Source organism: Eleutherodactylus coqui, chromosome 5 (genome assembly GCF_035609145.1).
Source record: "Eleutherodactylus coqui strain aEleCoq1 chromosome 5, aEleCoq1.hap1, whole genome shotgun sequence".
NCBI classification, from domain to species: domain Eukaryota; kingdom Metazoa; phylum Chordata; class Amphibia; order Anura; family Eleutherodactylidae; genus Eleutherodactylus; species Eleutherodactylus coqui.
This window is the reverse complement of record NC_089841.1, coordinates 248,001,425-248,022,671: the sequence shown is the minus strand read 5'-3', so window position 1 is coordinate 248,022,671 and position 21,247 is coordinate 248,001,425. Positions and strand designations below refer to the sequence as shown.

Genomic DNA, 21,247 nt, shown 5'->3' with positions numbered 1-21,247 from the left:
ACGCACAACGGGGGCCAAACCGAAAGGAGCATCAAACTTCAAATGTCTTTTAACTTCTACGTGATCGCCATTAGCCATTGGATAACGGCGATCATGTGACCAGAGACCGCTCATCGCAGCCCTCGGTCACTGCTCCAGGCTTTCGGCTACCTTTAGTAGCCATGAGCAAGGAGATTTTTAAATTTCTCAGGCCTCCCCAGCTTCTGCACTTGTGTCTGCCACTTTGCCAATGGATGCATGTGCCGACGTTGGGGAAAGGTCCGCGGATAAAGATCCTGTCGGGGGACCTCGCCGGAGGCCTTAGGTAAGTAACTTCACCCCCCTCATGGATGGGGTCTGTGACAGGAGATGAAATTTTAACTCTTTTTTTTTTTTTTACTTTCACGTGATTGCTGTTATCCACTGGATAGTGGCGATCACGTGACTAGGGAACGGGTCCCGCTGCTCCCCATGACATCTCCAGGCTTTCGGCCACATTTGGTAGCCAAGAGCAGGGAGATTTTAAATCACGCAGGCAATCCACAGCTTTTGAGCATGCGTTCGCCATTATGGCGACAGGCACGTGCGCAGAAGCCGGGTAAGGCCTACCATTAATCTGGGGGCCTTGGGTACGTAATTTCATCGCCCCTCACGGATATGATCTGTGTGGGAATATGAAACTTAAACTTTTTTTTTTTTGCTTTACAAGATTGCCATTATCTATTGGATAACAGAGATCATGTGACCGGCTACGCATGCCAGCTGGGAGCAGAGAGATTTTAAATCTCCAGGGCCGCAAACCCATCTGTGCATGTCTGGTGTGCATGCGCAGCAGACTACGTAAGATCCTTGAAGAACCAGAATCTCACAGGGCATGGGGGAAGACGTGGGTGAGTTTTGTTTTTTTTTGTTTTTTTTTTTTAAAAGCTCCCCTCATAGATCCAATCCATGAGGAGCTGAACCTTTAACTTTATTACCTTTTCTCCGTGATCACCGTTATCCATTGTATAACGGCAATCCGGTGACCACTGTTTTCGTTTACATCTCCAGCCTCCTGGCTACCTTCAGTAGCTGGGAGCCAGGAGAGTTCAAATCTCCGGCGTCAATTCAGTTTTCTGCGCATGCGTCGCCATTTTGTCCTTTGTCGCTTGCACAGAAGATGGCGTCAGGTCCTTTCCGAACCATATCACTGCAGGACATCGCATAGGATGGCGGTGAGTAGTTTCAGCCCCCCTTATGGATCTGATCCATAAAGGGAGCTGAAACTTTAACTTTTTTTCACTTTTTATTTACTTTCATGCGATCGCCGTCATCCATTGTATGCGGTCGGTTATCCAGGTCCCACCTGTCCGCTACCTCCACAGCCCCCATGGCTTTAATCCGCAGAGCAAGCGTGTTTTTACGGCCCTGAGGATTAAAGCCTACTAAACCAGGATGTAAAAAAGGCAATGGGGCCGTCACTAAGGGGTTAAGACACCATGAATATTCGATAGCGCCCCGCTGTTCCCGGGACAAATGTGCAGAGGATTCTAAAGCTTGAATACATTTTCTGCTATTGACTGATTAATGACGGGTTGCTTTGTTCTGTGGGTAATTGTGGTCTTACAAGTAATTGCATAGATTAATGTCTTGAGCTTTTCACATGTTTTAGTAGCCGGTGAATCAGAACTTCATTATCTTGTGTTCTTTTTTTAGATCTTGACGACCTGAAATGTCCAGAAAGTGTAATTTTCAGCATTCTAAAGAGATTCACTGTCTCAGTATTTAAGAGGCAAAGGTGAGTATAAGAAAGATCACATGCAGACAAGGCCTTCCTCATCACTGATAGGTTCCCCTCTGTTGTAGATTTAACCCATTCCCGCTCCAGGACATAAGTTTACATCCTGGGAGCGGGGTACTTTCCGCAACAGGGCGTAAACTTACGTCCTGGGGATAGCGCGAGATCACATATGATCCTGCGCTATTCCGCAGCGGGAGCCGGCTGTCGGTCACAGCCGGCGTCCCGCTGCAACAGCGGGGGGCATCAGAGATGTGCCCCCCACTGTTAACCCCTTCCCTGCCGCGATCTAAGTAGATCGCAGCAGGAAAAGAGTTCACAGGGGGAGCGCGGCTCCCTCTGTGTCCTCGGCCGGCTCTCGCGATGTCATCGCGAGAGCCCGGCCTGTTGCCAGTGCCTGAGATCGCTGTGTAAGCGATAAGGCATGGCAGGGCAGTAGCCCTGCCATGCCTTATCACAGCGATCATCAGGTCTGTGGTGAAAGTCCCCCAGGGGGACACACATGTAAAAAAAAAAAAAAAATGAAAAAAAAGGAAACCCTTTTTTTTTAATGCTTTTCCTCAGATTAGCATAAAAAAAAGCTAAAATTAAAACCCCCACATATTTGGTATTGTCGCGTCCGTAACGACGTGTACAATAAGTTGCACATGCTTTTGACTGTGCATGGAAAAAAGCGTTAAAAACGCTAAAAAACTGAGGCAAAATGCTAATTTTTAGCATTTTGCCTCACTAAAAACGCAATAAAAGTGATAAAAAAAAACATATGTACCCCAAAATGGTACCAATAAAAACTACAGCTCGTCTCCCAAAAAATAAGCCCTCACAGAGCTCCATACATCAAAAAATAAGTTACAGAACTTTGAATGCAGCGATTTAGAAAAAAAGATTTCCAAAAAAAGGGCTTTTATTGCAGAAAAGTGGAAAAACCTAAAAAATGTAAGAATTTTGGTATCGTTGTAACCGTACCACAGATAAAAATGGAATGTCTCATTTATGCTGCATGATTAACGCTGTAAAAAAAAAAATTTCTCTCCCTGCTATCATTAAAAAAAAAAAAAAAGTTTTACAATATAGTCAATGTACCCAAAAGTGGCACCGATAAAACCTACAGTTCGCCACTCAGAAAACAAGCCCTCATACGGCCGCGTAAACGGAAACATTTTAAAAGGTATGGCTTTTGATAAATGGAGAAGAAAATCCGCCAAAAATCTTTGCGTCCTTAAGCCCAAAATAGGCCCTGTCATTAAGGGGTTAAAGGGAAAGTAAAGCGTGTGACAGATTACTTAAAGGGGTTGTCCCGCGGCAGCAAGTGGGGTTATACACTTCTGTATGGCCATATTAATGCACTTTGTAATGTACATTGTGCATTAATTATGAGCCATACAGAAGTTATCAGAAGTTATTCACTTACCTGTTCCGTTGCTGGCGTCCTCGTCTCCATGGTTGCCGTCTAATTTTTGCCGTCTAATGGCCAAATTAGACGCGCTTGCGCAGTCCGGGTCTTCTTCTCTTCTCAATGGGGCTCGGTGTAGCTCCGTCCCGTCACGTGCCGATTCCGGCCAATCAGGAGGCTGGAATCGGCAATGGACCGCACAGAAGAGCTGCGGTCCACGGAGGTAAAAGATCCCGGCGGCCATCTTCACCGGGTAAGTAAGAAGTCACCGGAGCGCGGGGATTAAGGTAAGCGCTGTCCGGTGTTCTTTTTTAACCCCTGCATCGGGGTTGTCTCGCGCCGAACGGGGGGGGAAACCCCCGTTTCGGCGCGGGACAACCCCTTTAAATCAGGTTGTAATAGGTTTGTTTTTCTTTTTTAACTTATTTTTATGAGATTATTCTGATAAAAAAAAAATTCAGAATGGCTGCTACTACTGAGTGAGCTACTCCATTAGTCTGTTAGGTAGTGTATTTTTTTTAAAATTGCAACTAGGGCTTATTTTAGGGGAGACAGTGGGACTCCATTTACCAAGTTTCTAAACTTGCAGCCTTATCAACCAAACTACGTTCCGTTTCCTCCTTTCTACCCAAGTTGGTGTTCGTACCTTCCTTCTGTCCCAATGCTGTTCATCCGAGAGGATGTACAATTTACAAACCTCATTATAGTCAATGGGATCCGCCTGGCGCTGTTCTGTTCAAAGACCAAGCTGTTCAGCTGCAGGGATTCTTCTACTCCCCAAACTGAGCAGGAAACCGGTATCCCCAGCGCAGGTGTGAACGCACCCTTACTCTGCACCCCATACACATTCAGCTCATTAGTTGAGGTTGCATCAGCCAGCTATTTTGTGCTGCCACAAACTCTGCACCATAATTTCTTCTTTGCTGTTGCTTATATGGTGGCTGACCATATTCTACAGCGGTGGACTCCACTCGCATCGGTCTCCATTCGCATCGGTCTCCATTCGCATCGGTCTCCATTCGCATCGGTCTCCATTCGCATCGGTCTCCATTCGCATCGGTCTCCATTCGCATCGGTCTCCATTCGCATCGGTCTCCATTCGCATCGGTCTCCATTCGCATCGGTCTCCATTCGCATCGGTCTCCATTCGCATCGGTCTCCATTCGCATCGGTCTCCATTCGCATCGGTCTCCATTCGCATCGGTCTCCATTCGCATCGGTCTCCATTCGCATCGGTCTCCATTCGCATCGGTCTCCATTCGCATCGGTCTCCATTCGCATCGGTCTCCATTCGCATCGGTCTCCATTCGCATCGGTCTCCATTCTGGAAGGGTGCTTTTATACAGCATGATCTGTCAGGCAGCAGATGGCGGCTCATCCAACTATAACAGTTTGTGTGCCTTCTGCACAGGAACAAGCATTGTTGACTGAATGGAGTGGCTGGGGATGGCGCCCGCCGGCCTCCATTCACAGTAGGCAGGCAGTCGTTCATAAGTGATACTGCCTGTTTACATGGAGGGATGCATGCAGGAACTGAATGATGAATGACTTCTCATCCGTCGTTCAGTCGCGGCAGTATTCACACAGTGATTATTGTTCAGATCCTCGCTGGATCGCAGGAATCCAAACGATAACTGTTCCGTGTAAAAGCAGCTTAATCATTCTTGTAATAGATCTTCTGAGTACCTCTACTACTTTGGAAATGCTAGTTTAAGGCTTCATGTCTACTTGCAAATTATTATTTAAAATCCGCAGCGTTTTTCCTGCACGCGGATCCGCGCCCCATAGGGATGCATTAGACACCCGCAGGTAGTTAAATACCTGCGGATGTCATTTTTCCCTGCAGACGCGGATCCGCGTGCAGGAAAAAATCCGGACATGCTCCATTCAAGTGCGGGTCTCCCGCAGGCTTCTATTGAAGCCTATGGAAGCCGTCCGGATCTGCAGGAGACCTAAAATCAGAATATACTCACCTGCTGCAGGCCGTGCGTGTCTTCCCTTCTTCCCGGCTGGATCTTCTTGCTTCGGCCTGGCGGATGTGCCTATTGCATGCGCGCGGCACGCAGCCGGCGCGCCGAGCACATCCGCCGGGCTGAAGAAAGAGGATCCGGCCGTGAAGAAGGGAAGACACGCACAGCCCGTAGCAGGTGAGTATAGTCTAATTTCAGCGCTCATGTCCGCGGGGCAGGAGGGACCCGCTGCAGATTCTCCATGGAGAATCCGTAGCGGGCCTGATTTTCCCCGTGGACATAAGGCCTTAGGGTCCTTATCTTTTATAACAGCAGTTTTTGGAATTGATATGTCAGTTATTAGTAATCTTAGTGCAAATGTATTTTCTTGTACTGCTGGAAACGCCTGCATTAATCATAAGAACATGATGTAAATTAGTCGTTGTGTCCAGATCTGCCATATTGCATGACACAACTTTTTAAAATCTTTTTTTTCTAGGATGCATAATGAGATAACCGCGACAATGAAATGCAAAATTGTGTCATACGTCTTGGCCCTGGCATTGCATATTTCTGATTTTCAAGTGGATCTGTCCATTTTACAGAAGGATCTAAAGATTACAGAAAACAGGTATGGAAGCGTTGTGTGTATACACTGAGAATTGGTCTTCTACCTAGCGTTCCCTAAGAAAGTGCTTTGTGTTGTAACACTGCTGAACTCAATGGCTCCCTTAGTCACTACCCGCATCCTGGAGACAAGCTTGCAACTTTTGCCTCTCCTTGTCATAAGTCTTCTCAGCCCCTTAGCGCTGCCACGATAGGTCACATGACTCCCTGTTTTTATGTGCTGGGTTGTTTAAAACCATTTCTTGTCGCCTTGCTTCCTTCCCCCACTTGTTGAGACTTCATCCTAGTTTATGCTGATGGCAGGATCTATCCTGGCGAGTCTCCTGTATGTGCACTGATGACCAGTCGTATGACTGTTTGCCTTCACCCACCATACATCGCTGCTGCCCAGGTGGAGGCTGATTGTTAATTGCTGTTCATGTCTGTGACAGATGTTTTTGGACATCTGCTCTATTAGTAATGGCTTATGTAACTTGTATGCTATACCTCCAGGCCCTCATGGTAACTAATACTGGGATACCCAAATGATGTCCTGCTGGAAACAAAATAACCTGTCTGGTTCTCATGTGTTTCATTAGGATGTTTGAAATCGCCAGAGCCATGAGGCTGAAGATAACCAAGCGGGTCATGTACTCCAGCTCCGTCACGTTCGATGCGCACAAGATTGGCTCATTGGAGCTTCCTCTGGTGAGCTACAAGCCGTTCAAATTGGTGAGACGAAAGACAATGTGAGAGAACCTCTATTACAGACTTTTCCCAAATCTTGGATATAATTTAAAGTTGCCAGAAGATGCCCAGAAGTGCAGAAGACTAAGAAAGCTGACCGTTCGGCCTCCTCTTCACTCTGTATCTTTTACGCTGACCAAAAACGATCTCTACAAAAAAAATATATATTTTTGACAAATACTTCTACAATAAAAGAAATAATGTGAGAACGACTTTTTATTCCTACTTTTTATATCTGTTGCATCCAATAACATTACTGGGGGCGCACGCTTCGTAAGGGGCATTCGAATTTTAAAACAAAAGGTTGTAGCTGTAAGTGAAAAATCATCCGGCCGTTCATGCAAGCTTCAGACAGTTTCCACGCTTACTGGTGGACATGCTAGACCAAGTCTTAAGAAATCCACAGGTGGAGCAAAGAAAGAATTAGACATCCTGCAGCTGACTGCGTGGAAGATTCTGTACAAACGTTTACGATGGCATCCCTACCGGCCCTGAAACCGGACGACAAAGCGAGCAGACATTCTTCCGGCAAGAGTACGCCAACTCTAATGGAAAGTGATGGTTTCATGGAGTGTTTAGGGATGATGGAACCTTCTTGGAACAGTTACCCAAAAGTTGGCTTCATCACTTTCAGAATCTGGAGGAGTGAAAACCCACCTAAGTGGAGCAAATGTGCGACTCCTCCGAGGTGATTGTTTTGCCCTATAACCTCTAGGAAAGTGTCCAGCCCCTTCTCTTTCCAGAAGGAAACAATCCTGGGGATTTCGTACCTGGATGCTACAGATATGGCCGCCGGAACAGGAAAGCCCAAGTTTCATCTTCCAACAGGACGGACCCCACATTAATACAAATTATGAAATAGATTAAAAACCATGTATAAAATATAGCTTTATTGTATTTTTCTCATATATATACAATTTTCACAAACCTATTTCTTAAAAAGAAAAACAAAAAACCTAGGCGAGTGCCGTCCATTAGATATGACGTGTATGTGCAGGAGAAGCATAAAAATGGGACTGGTATAGGATAGTAATTGCAATATACAGGTACATCAATGACACTAATCACATGAAGCCTACTGTAGATTCTCCAAGAGACCCTCCTACACCAAGTGTGATATCCAACAATGCGGATTTCGTCTACTACTGCAGGTAAAATATTTGCCTAGGGCGCCCCCTGTGGTTATATACTCCTAGGACATGGGTATAATAAACTTGTATAGAGCATGTGGTAAGCCAAGCAAGCAGTAAAAGTGAAGTGGAGCCGTATCCCTGCTTGTAACATGTATACTGTGCTGTAGGAAGAAGGAATTATTAAACTGTCCCGGATCACGGGGATCCAAAATGGTGCTCCACTAAAAAAAAATCTCTTTATTGAAATAAGGCAATATGATTACTAACCCAAAACTGCACGTCACGTTAACATTAAAACAGTAGTCTAATACGCTATAAAATGTACATATGCAGCACTTGAGCGAAGATCCTAATTGGCTAGTTCATAAAGGTGTGGTTATTGAATGCGGTGGTTGGAACTGTGTGCTTTAGACCGCGTTCAGACCAGCAGATGCTTACAGACTGGAATGCGGAGCTCCTGGGAAGCTACATATCTATCCAAATGGCCGTATTCTTCAGGGCTAGGTTTTAAAAAAAAAAAAAAGGCAATTTTTTTGCCTCCCTATTTCCATTCATTGGTATTACTTTCTTCTGGGCAAATACATTTGCCCAGTAAAAAATAAAGCCACTGACTGCGGCAAATACTGAAGACCTATGGACGCAATGTCACCTGTAACATCTCCCAATTAGGGATCTGTATATACGGAGATGCCACAATCCGCCCATCTGTAACTGGCTCTCGGGGAGCTTTCACATGTGGTGGAGAATTTGGCCGCAGCAGGTCTTGCATGCAGATTTTGATGTGGCTTTCGCCTTCAAACAAATCCATGTGTAAGACAAGCCAAGTTTGGAGAAGATTTTCTGGGGTTCCTTATTTTTGGGGTGGGGTGAAAGTGTCTGTGGGTCCACTACTGCCACAGCGTACCCCCTGCTGTAAATACATCGCCCCATGACCTCAAGGAGAGAGCGATGTCACCCTAACATCTTGCTAGGCCAGGCCACATATCTACCAACACAAATACAGAACTAAAAGACTTAACCCTGAATGGCCTTTCAAGGCCCATTCAGAGCAGACGGACCCATTATAGCTAAGCAGGCGCTACAAACAAGTGCTTCATTTGGACCAAATGTCCATGTGACAAAAATTGCTGGACAAGAATCAAACTTGCAACATCCTGTGCCCACGAAGAACAGACGGCATATGGATGTGTGTCTGGTGCCATGATGTCAATCTGGCAGCACCCCAACTTTACATATACTTTAATGTATAATCTGTAGCTCTTATCGTAAGCTCTGCTATTCTGGTCCGTGAAGTTGTTTCTCAGTCTTCCACCTCCCGTCAAAAGGTTCCATTATGGTTTATGTCTAAAATGCCCAAAACAGGATGAGGCCGGAAGCCATCTCTACCGTTGTAGCAGTCTGCTTTTTGTTTTGGCAGCTTTCTGTTCAGTTTCAGCATTTAGTGCTGTAAAGAATCATGTTGTGCAGCTAGGAGTAAAGACCAAGTTAACCCCTTAAGGAACAGACACTTTTTAGGGATTTTACGCATGTGGTGGATTTACTGCCTCTTTTTTTGTTCTGTTCTTGCCGCCCACCCCCCATAGGGGCTGGTTTTTGGGTTTTTTAAAAATCTTTTTCCACTGAATTTTTTTCCCTTAAAGTTCTATTAGGCATAAAAAAAGCTAAAAAAAATAGTTTTAATTACGCCTTTTTAAAAATGGTCAGGGAAAATTTAGCAGTCACTACATAGCCCTCATTTAGCACTATGTAGCCTGCAACAGAGAAGGCAGATGCTGTAAAAAAAAAAACACGCTTCCACCTTCTCCACCGGGTCCTTGGCTAACAGCCGATCACCTGACCTGCTACATTGCAGCAGCTTTAATCCCGCACTGTATTTTTATCATTGGCCGGGATTAAAGCCCAGGACCAGGCACTGGGTACTTATCGGTTAATAAAAAGATTACCTGAAAGCACTGCAGAATAAATTGGCGCGAAACTAATAAGATTAAATAATTTAAAGGTTTAAATATTAATCAGCCAATTACTTTTCTGTCTTCTTATGCTGCATGTATAGGTGTTATTTTGTTGAAGGCCATGTCGAGTTTTAAATCATATCGGTATTGGGTAGGTGGGGTTGTGTGTGGAAACACAGTCCTAGGTCCTATCCATACACCAGTATTTGTAAGCCGGACCCAGAAGGGGTCCAAACTACAGACGAGATGCAAATCTTGCTATTCTACATTCTCTGTAGGCTCCACCCCTGGTTACGGCTACAGATGGTGCTGCAGACTACTATCGAGAATACTGCTGTCTGAATCGGGCCTCCTCTTAAATCTTCCCAAACTCACTGCTGCTAAAGACTGGCCTAAATGGAACATACTTAGTTATTATATCCCTTTAATATTTAGTGTCTTTTTAAATTTTCGTGTCAAGAAGTAGAATATGAAAATAATAAAATATAACTGGGTATGGCCTTGAGGTCAATATTACCATATTACACACATGTAATAATCACCAGCTGAGATGTTCTACAAGGGACAGCACATCTAAATCCTGCAGATAGGGCGGCCTCTGTGCTCATTATATAGCCAGCATGTAAACAAAGATCAGGTATATAGAGGTCTGAACATAGTGGGTGATGGGTACCTGCCACATACATTTATGGTCACCGTCCAATGTATCCAAATGTAGCTGATCTCCACCTATTCTACAGGGTTACTCGAAGAATAAGAACACTTTAAACATTCTATAGAAGCCAATGTATTACTGATAGACCCAAAATACTTCCATGTTTTTAGTAAATGTCTATTTATCGGACACAATCCGCTTGTTCCGCGGCTGCAGGCGTCTCCTAGAATGTCTCTCTGTATAAACAACCGCTGTTCTGTGGCCTTGCTTCGTGGGTGCTAAAATGGTGCGGATGTCAAGAAAAAGCCGAAACTGCAAAATCTTTCATCCCAACTCTTGGGATGAAAGCCCTTATTTAGGAATATCGGCGTATACTGCACCAACTCTTTTAGAACACGGCACTCCTTTAATTGCACCAAATTTACAGGAGTAGCGCACTGACTTGTAAACTTCGTACAATTTACATTGCACCAAAAATAGTAAAGATCTACCAAAAATGTGCCATTTTTTTCTCATAGCAGCGCTACGTGCGCTAAAAATTCACTAATTTTGGACCAATCAGAATAAGGCCCGCGATCCGGAGTCCGCTACCCGTCCCCTGCAACATGGCGGAGAATTTAAAGGCTCCGTGTGGTTGTTCAATGCAATCCTTCCTCAGAGTCTCATCTCTAGAGATGAGCGAGCATACTCGATAAGGCAAACTACTGGAGCGAGCAGTGCCTTATTTGAGTATCTGCCCGCTCGTTTCTAAAGATTCGGGTGCCGGTGGGGGAGAGCGGGGAGGAACGGAGGGGAGATCTCTCTCTCTCCCTCTCTCTCTCCTCCGCTCCCCCCTGCAGCTGAATCTTTAGAGACTAGCGGGTAGGTACTTGAATAAGGCACTACTCGCTCCAGTAGTTTGCCTTATCGAGTATGCTCGCTCATCTCTACTCATCTCCAATAACTCTGTCGCATCCAGCACATATGTCGAACGTCCCTTGGGGTGAACCAGAGGAATATCTGTGCGAGTACAAGAGAGTGCAGGAGGAGGAGTTGTACCACGTGAAATGGATGGGGTATCCTGATTCTGAATGTTTGTGGGAACTTTGTCATCACCTTAAGTGCATCAACTTTTTAAAGCTGTTTCACTGTGACTTGTAGCAAGAGCTTCTTCGCTGGGCCAAGGGGAACGCTACGAGTAAAAAGGCTCTGGCGCGGTGCCCGCGGCGGCTCGACTCAAGCCTGGCCCACCACGTAGTTCTAAAGGCTAAACGGAGACAACGGCTTCACTTGAATGTGAAGTGCGCCCATCCCGGCCTCATCTTGGCGGAGAACGAAGAGGATCTGGAAGGGCCGCCCAAAGACTGTACATTAACGAGTTAAAGGTGCGGAAGGGCTTAACCATTACCCAGCCGGCGGTCGGGTGCCGGGACTGTTTTGCAGACGAGCGCGGTTGCTGTCCAGAAGCCTTTCAGCACAGATAAATACGGATACCAAAACTGCGCCAGTTTGCATTGGGAAATAAGTTTTGTTGCAAAACCTACATTCTGCATCATCTACTAGTAGAATTAGTCAACATTAAAATATTAATAAAACAAAAATGGATGACCATCAATAAAAAAAAAAACATCAACTACCCATGTAGTTGGATTAGCTCCAAAAATTGCAACAAAACAATCATGTGCCAAAAATTTGCACCAAACGCCTAATCATTCACACTAACTTTCATTAGGTTTTACTAGCGCCGCTTTTTACTGACACTTTCTTGTAGTAAGGTTTCATAAATATGTTGAAAAGATACAAGCTAGCCACGCCCACGTTCGAAGAAAAAAAATATTGACAAGCTTGTTGGATCGGTTACGTCTTTTTGGCAAAAAAAACTATTTGTAAATTTGTCCGTGCGCCTTAATTCGGGGGCAGTTTTAGACACGAATCTATCGCAAACACATTCATAAATAAGGGCCATCATTTCCACCTGGTTCTAGAGAAGGTTTAAAGTGTATTTCTTTTATGGTAACCTCGTATTACCAGGTCTATCATTATATCTCCTGGACACGGGACAAGCAGTTCTATGTACTACAGTAGTTGATGATGAGTGGATCATAGAAGATGCAATGAAAGCCTGCAGGTAAGTAGTAAGAGTGCATCTAACAGCCTGAAGGATGTGCTTTGGAAGGACCTAACCTGCTCCATCTAGCAGAATGTCCGTATCTCAAACAACGGGTGAGACGGTATTCATGGATACGTTTTCAGTGGTCAATGAAGTAAAATATCAGTTTGGTCCTGTAGTCAAAGGATAGTACAGAAGATACTGCCATTATTGTGACAGCGGCCCTCCACTCTCGCTGCAATCCTGGTTGTGACGGTCGCGACTCTCTGACTACTCTGAGTGCTGGAGACGCCTCTTGCACACCCTTCAATATAAGGCCTTGCGGGGGGATTCTCCAACTTCCATGTAACATCCGACCTGCAGGAATCAAGTACTTCGTTAGTGAAACACACTTATCCACATACTCTGAGCCACGCTAAATACAAGATATGGACAGGTGGCAGATTAAAGGGTTTGCCAGGATTATCCTTTAGAAAGGCCATCAGATCCGTGGGGGTCGGACCTCTGGATCCGCAATCAACTGTTTGGGACCTTTCATACAGGACAGAATATTCCACAAGAGCATTGTAGAATATGCGGTCCCTGAATTCTGCACCGCTAACCAGCAGGATTCCGATATTTTTCATTCTGCATGTTAGCAGTGCAGATTTTGGGGCTGAATATCGTGCAGGAGGACGTATTCCGCAATGCTGTTGCAGAAGATTCCGTCCTGCATGAAAGGTCCCTTTAAAAGGGCAAGGGAAAGCGCTCCAGCTTCTACATGGTTAACATTGCTCTGTATACCTGCATGTCGTACATGTAGTAGCAGGTGTCATTAATATTGCAGTTTTGTCCCATTCATCTGACTTGAAGAACGCTGCAACAGCCAAACTGCTACTAAACATCGGCATGCAGGTGTATGGAACAATGTAGGAGCCACAACGCTCACCAGAGCATCACTGCCACTGCAATCAGTGCGAGTGCCAAGACCCAGACCCCCCACCTACCTTAGACTGTTATAGCATATCCTAGTTATATGCCATAACATTACGACCCCTAGCACCCCTGCTGATACCAAAAAAAAGGGAACCTTTGTTTTTTTTTTTCCTGCACAGCATTTAGTTAGCAGCAGAGCTATGCAGGGAGAAGTGTGAAACCAGTGATGGGGCGCCTTCATTTTAGGTCCCAGCAGTCTTTCATCAATATGTAACTGGGTTTACAAAATAATAGACTAACATTACAACATCAGGCAGAAGAAAACCTACTTCTTCTTGTAAGTGAGAAGTTTATTATGCTGGACGATGCAGTCTTCATTGTTGGACAACTGCTGCAAGATGTTCTGTCCCGACTTCCCCTGGAATATGATGTTTTCCTGTACCAGGCTTTTGGTTTGATCAAGGAGAGCAATGCCATAGTCATGGAGAGACTGGATCCTGTTCCTGGTCACCTAGATACAGAACTGTTAATAGGTGGTTGGCTCTTTAAGACATTGTTACATTAGTATTCAAAAGCTGCAAGCTAAGATGCTCAGCGAGCTACTTCATGGGTCTCCGGTTTGTAGATACACAGGCTAATGGGCAATATTAGAAAGCTGCATAATCCGCTACTAATTAGGGTCTCAACATGTTTCCGCAGTCTACTTGCAGTGGCTTCACTATGCTATCCCGGATAGCACCAAATGATATATCATTTGAAGTAGCGAACGATATTGGAGTCCGCTCTCGTTCAGCCTGTTTATACAGCAGATTTCAATGAGAAATCGTTCAGTCGGTCACATTAGCTGTATGAGTGATGAGAACGACTGAACGAGCGGTAGTTAGACCCAACAATAAGTGAACGAGCCAACGATGAATTATGCCTGCAGAAAATCAGCGATGAATGAAAAGCGAACAATTTATCATTCATTGGCTGCATTTACTATGAACTATTATCGCTTGTTTGTCATTCCAAATCGCTCAATCGTTCCTGCTGCGGGGGAGGAGGGGGCAGCACTGTCAGTTCTCTGCAATGTGCCTATCTCACAGACAGGCTCACCACGGAGAATCGCGGCATGCCGCAATTTGAATCCCGCAAGCGGAGAATCTCTATGATACGCTGCTCATGGACAGGGGGCTGCGCTTTCCATAGCAAAGTCCCGGGTAATGCAATGAGTAATCGCCCGTGGAATGGCAGCCTAAGTTTGCATTGCAACCAGACAGAGACAATGTCTGCTAAAGCCTTGATAAAATCAACCATATTTACTAAACAAATCCACCCATGAATTTCTCTCTCTGTTTAGGCATTTAAAGGTAAACCGTCACCTACTATAAGCACCATGAACTAAAGGCCCTTTTACACACAACGATGATTGCTCAAAATCTAGAGGCGGTACAACAGGGTATTAGAGCCTCCATGCCCACCCGTATCACATCTTGTATCCAAGCTAGAGGCGGTACAACAGGGTACTAGAGCCTCCATGCCCACCCGTATCATATCTTGTATCCAAGCTAGAGGCGGTACAACAGGTACTAGAGCCTCCATGCCCACCCGTATCACATCTTGTATCCAAGCTAGAGGCGGTACAACAGGGTACTAGAGCCTCCATACCCGCCTGTATCACATCTTGTATCCAAGCTAGAGGCAGTACAACAGGGTACTAGAGCCTCCATACCCGCCTGTATCACATCTTGTATCCAAGCTAGAGGCGGTACAACAGGGTACTAGAGCCTCCATGCCCACCCATATCACAACTTGTATCCAAGCTAGAGGCGGTAAACAGGGTAATAAAGCCTCCATGCCCACCCGTATCACATCTTGTATCCAAGCTAGAGGCAGTACAACAGGGTACTAGAGCCTTCATGCCTACTGTATCACAACTTGTATCCAAGCTAGAGGTGGTACAAGAGGGTACTAGAGCCTCCATGCCAGCCTGTATGACATCTTGTAACCAAACTAGATGCAGTACAACAGGGTGCTAGAACCTCCATGCCTGTCCGTATCACATCTTGTATGCAAGCTAGAGGTGGTACAACAGGGCACTAGACAAGGGGTCAGTTTTGCACAATAAATGATGCTTTTGCATTGATATGGTAATCACTTATATCAATGTTACAATCACACAGAGAAAGTTTTATCCATCTGACAACTTCTAAGGAAGGGAGTGTTTATTTGACAATGAGTGTACATGATAGCCCTTCTCTATACATCTGAGGCAAAAGTACAACAACACGTAAACCACTCAAACATGCAGTAAATAAGCGCATCAAATGCACTGTATATGATCTGGGAGAGATTAATTTATATATATATATACATACGCACAGACACACATATATACATTTGCCCAGATTGTAAAGACACTTCCCATAAAAACTGTAGATCACTGAATAACCTTGAGGGTAGTTACAGAATTGTAGGTTGTCTTTCTTTATTCTATAGTTATTACACATTGCAGCCATGTGACCACTACTACTACATGGGGACACTGACCGGGACTGATGCCTCTGTCTGAAGCACCAATCACAAGATGGAAATGCATTATTGGCTTCCAGAAACAAAGAGTCTTGAGGTAATGTTAATACGGGGGGGATTTACTGCTAATTTTCCGTGTGGACCCTCTGAATGGAAAACGTGTGCCGCTTACAGGAACAGCAAAGTACACGAGATTTTCAAAAACTTGTTCTCACGCTGCAAAAATAATCCACACAAAAGCCGTATGGAGATGGACACGTGGCGCGGATTTTAATTCCACACTATGTCAATGATAGCACCGGATTTTTGGTGCGTATTCCATCTATTCTAATGAAAGGGGTGAATTCTGCACCAAATTGTGTGGCTTTTGATGGGGATTTTCTACTGCAGATCTGCTGCAAGAAATTCGGCCCCTAAAAATGTCAACGAGACCCTCTCCCGAGCGCAGGATTTAATGGTCGGCCACCGTACCTTCATGTCGGCGGTCTGCAGGAGCTGTAAGCCACAGCCACGGTTTCCTATAATATCATTCTCTATGATGGTTCCATCTCCCTTGGAGACAATGCCGTGACTTCTGTTGTCATAGATACCATTTCCCCGTAACTCCACTCTGCAGCCGCCTTCCACGTGGACGCCGCTCAGTCTATTGCAGGAGATGCTGTTATTTCCAATGCGTACGAGCTGAGTGCTCTGAAATACGGCCACTCCGCTGTCGTGGTTGGCGTGTACGGCGTTAGCAATGATATTCAGGGCTTCGCTGCTCTTGATATACAGCCCGGCAGCTGCAACACACAGGAGATACAGGCAACCCCCAGGAGACAACAAGCAGTGTACACAGGAAGCTAGAGCACACCCTGGTAACTCCGTAGAGCCTTTAAGGGGCTTTTATACAGATTATCATTCAAAAAACAAAACAAAACCCCATGAACAGGAGCAGATACCTCACATGGCTATATATTCTGGCTGTGTGCGTCCATGTATTCCACAGACGGCATATTTTTTGTTTGTGCAAGGCAATGAACTCTTCTCCTTTTGTAACACTCTTGTCTTAAGGCCCTTATATGCGGGCCGACAGTCTTTCAAACGACTGCACAAGCGCCGACGTCACCGCTAAGGTCAACAACGCTCATTGATGCAGAGCGTTTATACAGAAAGACTTGCCGCCGGCTTGGGGGCTTCTCACTTAGCGCTTCATCTTCTATGGGAAGCGCTGAGCAGGAAGTGTTTAGGCCTCATGTCCACGGGGAAAATCAGGCCCACCGTGGATTCTTCATGCAGAATCCCGCAGCGGGTCCCTCCTTTCCCGCGAACATGAGGCCTAAAAAGAAGATTTACTTACCTGTCTGAACGCTGTGGATCTTCCCTCCGTCGCGGCCAGATCTTCTTTCTTCGGCTCGGCGGATGCGCTCGGCACACCGGCAGCGTGCCGCGCGCATGTGCCGTGCACTCCTCTCTTTTTTTTTTAACTCCTGCTCTCCCGTGCTCCCGCACCGGAGAGCAGGGATTCAGCTGCGGGTGTGCCGCGGATCCGGACGGCTTCCATAGGCTGTAACGGAAGCCTGCGGGAGCCGTCCCCGCGGGAGACCCGCACTAAAATGGAGCATGCTGCGGGCGTTTTCCCGCACACGCAATCCATGCCTCAGGGGGAAAATGACATCCGCAGGTATTTAATTACCTGCGGGTGTCCAATGCATCCCTATGGGGCACGGATCATGCGTGCGGGTGACCTGCTGCGGATCTTTCCCCGTGGACATGAGACCTTAGACAGAACCAGAAGTCAGCAAGGTTTTCTAAGTGGACTGAAAAGTCAGCTTAACAAACCACGAACCACACGTGAGCCATTTTTTCGCATTCACACTGAAGGTTATCGCTCAAATTTGTTTGTATTTTGAGCGACAACCGTTACGGGTAAATGGGCCTTTAGCCATATTTCTAACATACAATTAAGGCCTCCCTCACACGGGTGACACGGCATTGCCACGAGAAAATCTCAGCACTATTGCATCGCTGGTCCGTGCGATATCGCTGCATCTTCTCGCGGCAATGTCCCGATTTTGTAGTGCTACAAAGTCGCATGTGACGCTACAAAGTCATGCAACTTTGTAGCATCACATGCAAGGGTTTTCGTGGGGGGTGCTTGAAATATAAGCCCTACACCGAAAATAAGCTGTAGCGAAATTACAGCCAGCGCTTCCAGGAGGCGAGGTTTTTTCATTCCCTGGCCAGAAGATGATGAAGAGAAACAGTGCCGGGACCCGGCGAGAAGCTGCAGCGGCGCCCCGGACAGCGCGGGAGAGGTGATGAATACTTATTTGGTGATGTATACAATCTTTGCATGTGGTGCTACAAAGTTGCGGTATCACCGCATGAAGCCGCAGCGATATCGCATGGACCAGTGATGCCATGTTGCTAGTGTGAATGAGGCCTAAAAGTGACATTGTGTGTTGAGTTTGGCCAAACCACGTGTTATATTAGTTGTGTTGTTTTTACATTGCTCGTTTGATAGATATATATATATATTTTTTGCAAATAGCTGAAAGTTTGTAAATGTGGCAAATAGACCAAATTTGCAATGGGGGTTGAATGATTTTGATAGCAGCTATACATTCATGTGTGATGAGAGGAATATACGTCTGTACATTTTGCCTTTTGCTTACCATTCTGTACTGTGCAACAGAAAAACATAAGCAATTGAAAAAAAATAAAATGTATCATTTTTTCTAGAGCATTATCCAGAATCTTCCCGCCTTACCTCCATTGTGGTTAATACTGTTGGACTCAATAAGTGCTACATTTATTGGCCTCCGTGACGAGAAGCGATCATCCTCACTATCTAAATCATTTTCCCAACTGGCTGCTTCTCCTTCATCATTAAAATTTTCATTTCCCGCCTGGTTGGCAAGATAGTCACTGGCATCATCCTTCCGACAGAATACAGCTACTCCGTAGATGCTGTTGTGACCAATCTGGTTGCTGGTGATGTGTGGAAGGCTCGATGACATGATCCACACTCCACATCCTTTATTACCTAGAAAACAGACACAAGCATGTAATCGCGCTTCTCAATCCTCAACAACGGAGATCAAAAGCACAATCAGCCCAGATAGATGTCATAATCACAAAAGCAGAGCAGGAAAACTAATGCTTGAATGGGCTGATCTGCAATACCAGACACAGCCCATAGGCAAAAGTGCTGACAGCACTGCCGGCATGGAGTCGGGGCGGCTTCATCCAACGTAAGCAGACAGTCGCTCAGAACGATCTATCACATTCCTGCAGGAACGGGGGAATGTGATCCATTCTGAACGATAACCATCCTGTGTAGATGGCCCTTCAGTCTGATCAAAAGAAAAACTATTGTAGCAGATTATCATTAATCCTTATTTATACAGCGCCAACATATTCCGCAGCATTGTACAAGTCACAGGGAACCTAAACAGAGTAAGACATAACAGTTTGAACACTAGGAGTGAGGGTCCTGTTCACAAGAGGTTACAGGGTATAAGGAAATAGTGGTGACACAAGAGGTACAATAGTGTAACATTATATATTATACACACTACCTCTCAAATGTTTTAGAACATCGCAATTTTTTCAGTTATTTCTGACATTAACACATTTCCAGCAAAAAGGATGAAATGGTTCAAAAGTAAGTTAAAAACATAAAAATATTATGAAATTTTAAGCTAAAACACAACAATAGTCAGAATTTATGATTCTAACCAAAGGGCCTTTTCAGGGGACACATCGGTCTGCAGCCCAGAAAGCAAATTGTGATTAGAAATTAAAGGGGTTGTCCCGCGATGACAAGTTAAATTAAGCACTTCTGTATGGCCATATTAATGCACTTTGTAATATACATCGTGCATTAAATATGAGCCATACAGAAGTTATATACTCACCTTCCCTGCGCTGGCGTCCCCGTCTCCATGGTGCAGTCTAATTTCAGCGTCTAATCGCCCGATTAAACGCGCTTGCGCAGAAGGGTCTTCTCCCTTCTGGTCGGTCCGGGCACGAGCGGCGTTCTGGCTCCGCCCCTTCTACGCATCATCGCGTAGCCCCGTCACGTGTGCCGATTCCAGCCAATCAGGAGGCTGGAATCAGCAATGGACTGCACAGAGCCCACGGTGCACCATGGGAGAAGACCCGCGGTGCATCGTGGGTGAAGATCCCGGCGGCCATCTTGGAGGAAAAGAAGGAAGAAGTTGCAGAGAGGGGATTCGGGTAAGTAAAATTTTTTTTAAAAATTTCAACACATCCCTTGGGTTTGTCCTGCGCCTATGCAAAAAAAAAAAAAAAAAACGTTTCGGCACGGGACAACCCCTTTAAATGCAAACGATTCCTACAGATGTTTCAACTTTTGTAGATTACTTTCAAATCCTCTGATCCTATATAACCAATGCTAGAACAGACTGTATTACACCCTTCAGGACAGGATTTGGACAGTTTTGCTCTTCAGCACAGAGCACATTGCTGTCATAATGGCAAAAAAGGCAATTAACCAGACAGACAGATAATTATAAGCATTTGTAGGACAGACCAACATTTCTGAGAAATTGCCAAGAAAGCCAAGGTGGCAGTCAGTACAGTTTCCTATACCATCAAAGGCACTTGGATAGGAAGAGGTCACTACAAAAATCAGAGGACAAGTTTTTGAGAGTCAACAATTTGCACGCCGGCAGCACAAAACTCCAAGCATAGCTCAATGCAGCAAAAAATGTATCCGGACTTATAAATATCAATAAAAACTGGAAACGTTGCTGTTCTAAACCTTGTGTGTGTATATGTACGCATGTTTGTTATATAATTACCTTATCTTACACACACAAAGATCTACCGTATGAGCAGCCAGCCAGCCATATCATCTGATCTGTCTGTACAGCGATCCCTCGCTATATCGCCGTTCAATGATTGCGGCTTCAGTGCATCGCGGATTTTAGATAGACCGTATATAATTCTGCTTTTCACTGTATCGCGGAATTTTGCAGTACATACAAGAAATACAGTACGCCACTAGCGCTTGCCAACGGGAGATTGTACACGGCACACTATTGGCTGATGGAACGTGTTCTGTAACCTGGGTGCCGATTGGCTCACTGATCGTAGCCTGCTGTTCGTTGCATGTAAACTGCCGTTGCTAAAAAGCGCATGATTTGTTCACTTTTGCGATTGTTTGTCAGTTCACCCAACAGATTGATTTGTGTAAATATAACGCTGCTACTTTGCGGATTTTCACACATCACGGGGGTCTCTGGAACGTAACGAGGGATCACTGTATACAGGAATGAAGTGCATTAGAGTGCATGGGGTGAGGGGGAAACAATATGAAGAAGGGGTGAGGTCTCTAAGAGAGGAGTGTAAAAGTGAGGTAGGTTAGGAAATATGGTGGTCCTCTCTAAAAAGGTGCTTAAAACTGTGGGTGATGGAAATTAACCCGATTGTCTGGGGTACATGTGCTGCTCTGGAAAAATCTTGCAGAGATCTTGCTTGCAAATTACTGAAAAGATTAATGTTGGCTATGATAAAAAGGTGTCAGAT

The 21,247-nt window shown here is 45.3% G+C and overlaps 2 protein-coding genes across 3 annotated transcripts in view; one reads left to right on the top strand and one right to left on the bottom strand.

Annotated features, from left to right (window-relative positions):
- The window catches only part of POLR1E (RNA polymerase I subunit E), a 31,666-nt gene extending 25,003 nt beyond the window's left edge, over nucleotides 1–6,663 (top strand). For both annotated transcript variants that reach the window (XM_066604454.1, XM_066604453.1), the window contains exons 10-12: nucleotides 1,675–1,756; nucleotides 5,598–5,729; nucleotides 6,304–6,663. In XM_066604454.1, coding sequence (XP_066460551.1) covers nucleotides 1,675–1,756; nucleotides 5,598–5,729; nucleotides 6,304–6,457 — 368 coding nt within the window. In that variant the 3' untranslated portion in view covers nucleotides 6,458–6,663. The remainder of the gene's footprint in view (nucleotides 1–1,674; nucleotides 1,757–5,597; nucleotides 5,730–6,303) is intronic.
- Nucleotides 6,664–11,015: 4,352 nt separating this feature from the next.
- The window catches only part of FBXO10 (F-box protein 10), a 57,165-nt gene continuing 46,933 nt past the window's right edge, over nucleotides 11,016–21,247 (bottom strand). The window contains exons 9-12 of the mRNA XM_066604452.1: nucleotides 18,462–18,737; nucleotides 16,181–16,491; nucleotides 13,525–13,706; nucleotides 11,016–12,637 (exon numbers count right to left, since the gene is read on the bottom strand). Coding sequence (XP_066460549.1) covers nucleotides 12,460–12,637; nucleotides 13,525–13,706; nucleotides 16,181–16,491; nucleotides 18,462–18,737 — 947 coding nt within the window. The 3' untranslated portion in view covers nucleotides 11,016–12,459. The remainder of the gene's footprint in view (nucleotides 12,638–13,524; nucleotides 13,707–16,180; nucleotides 16,492–18,461; nucleotides 18,738–21,247) is intronic.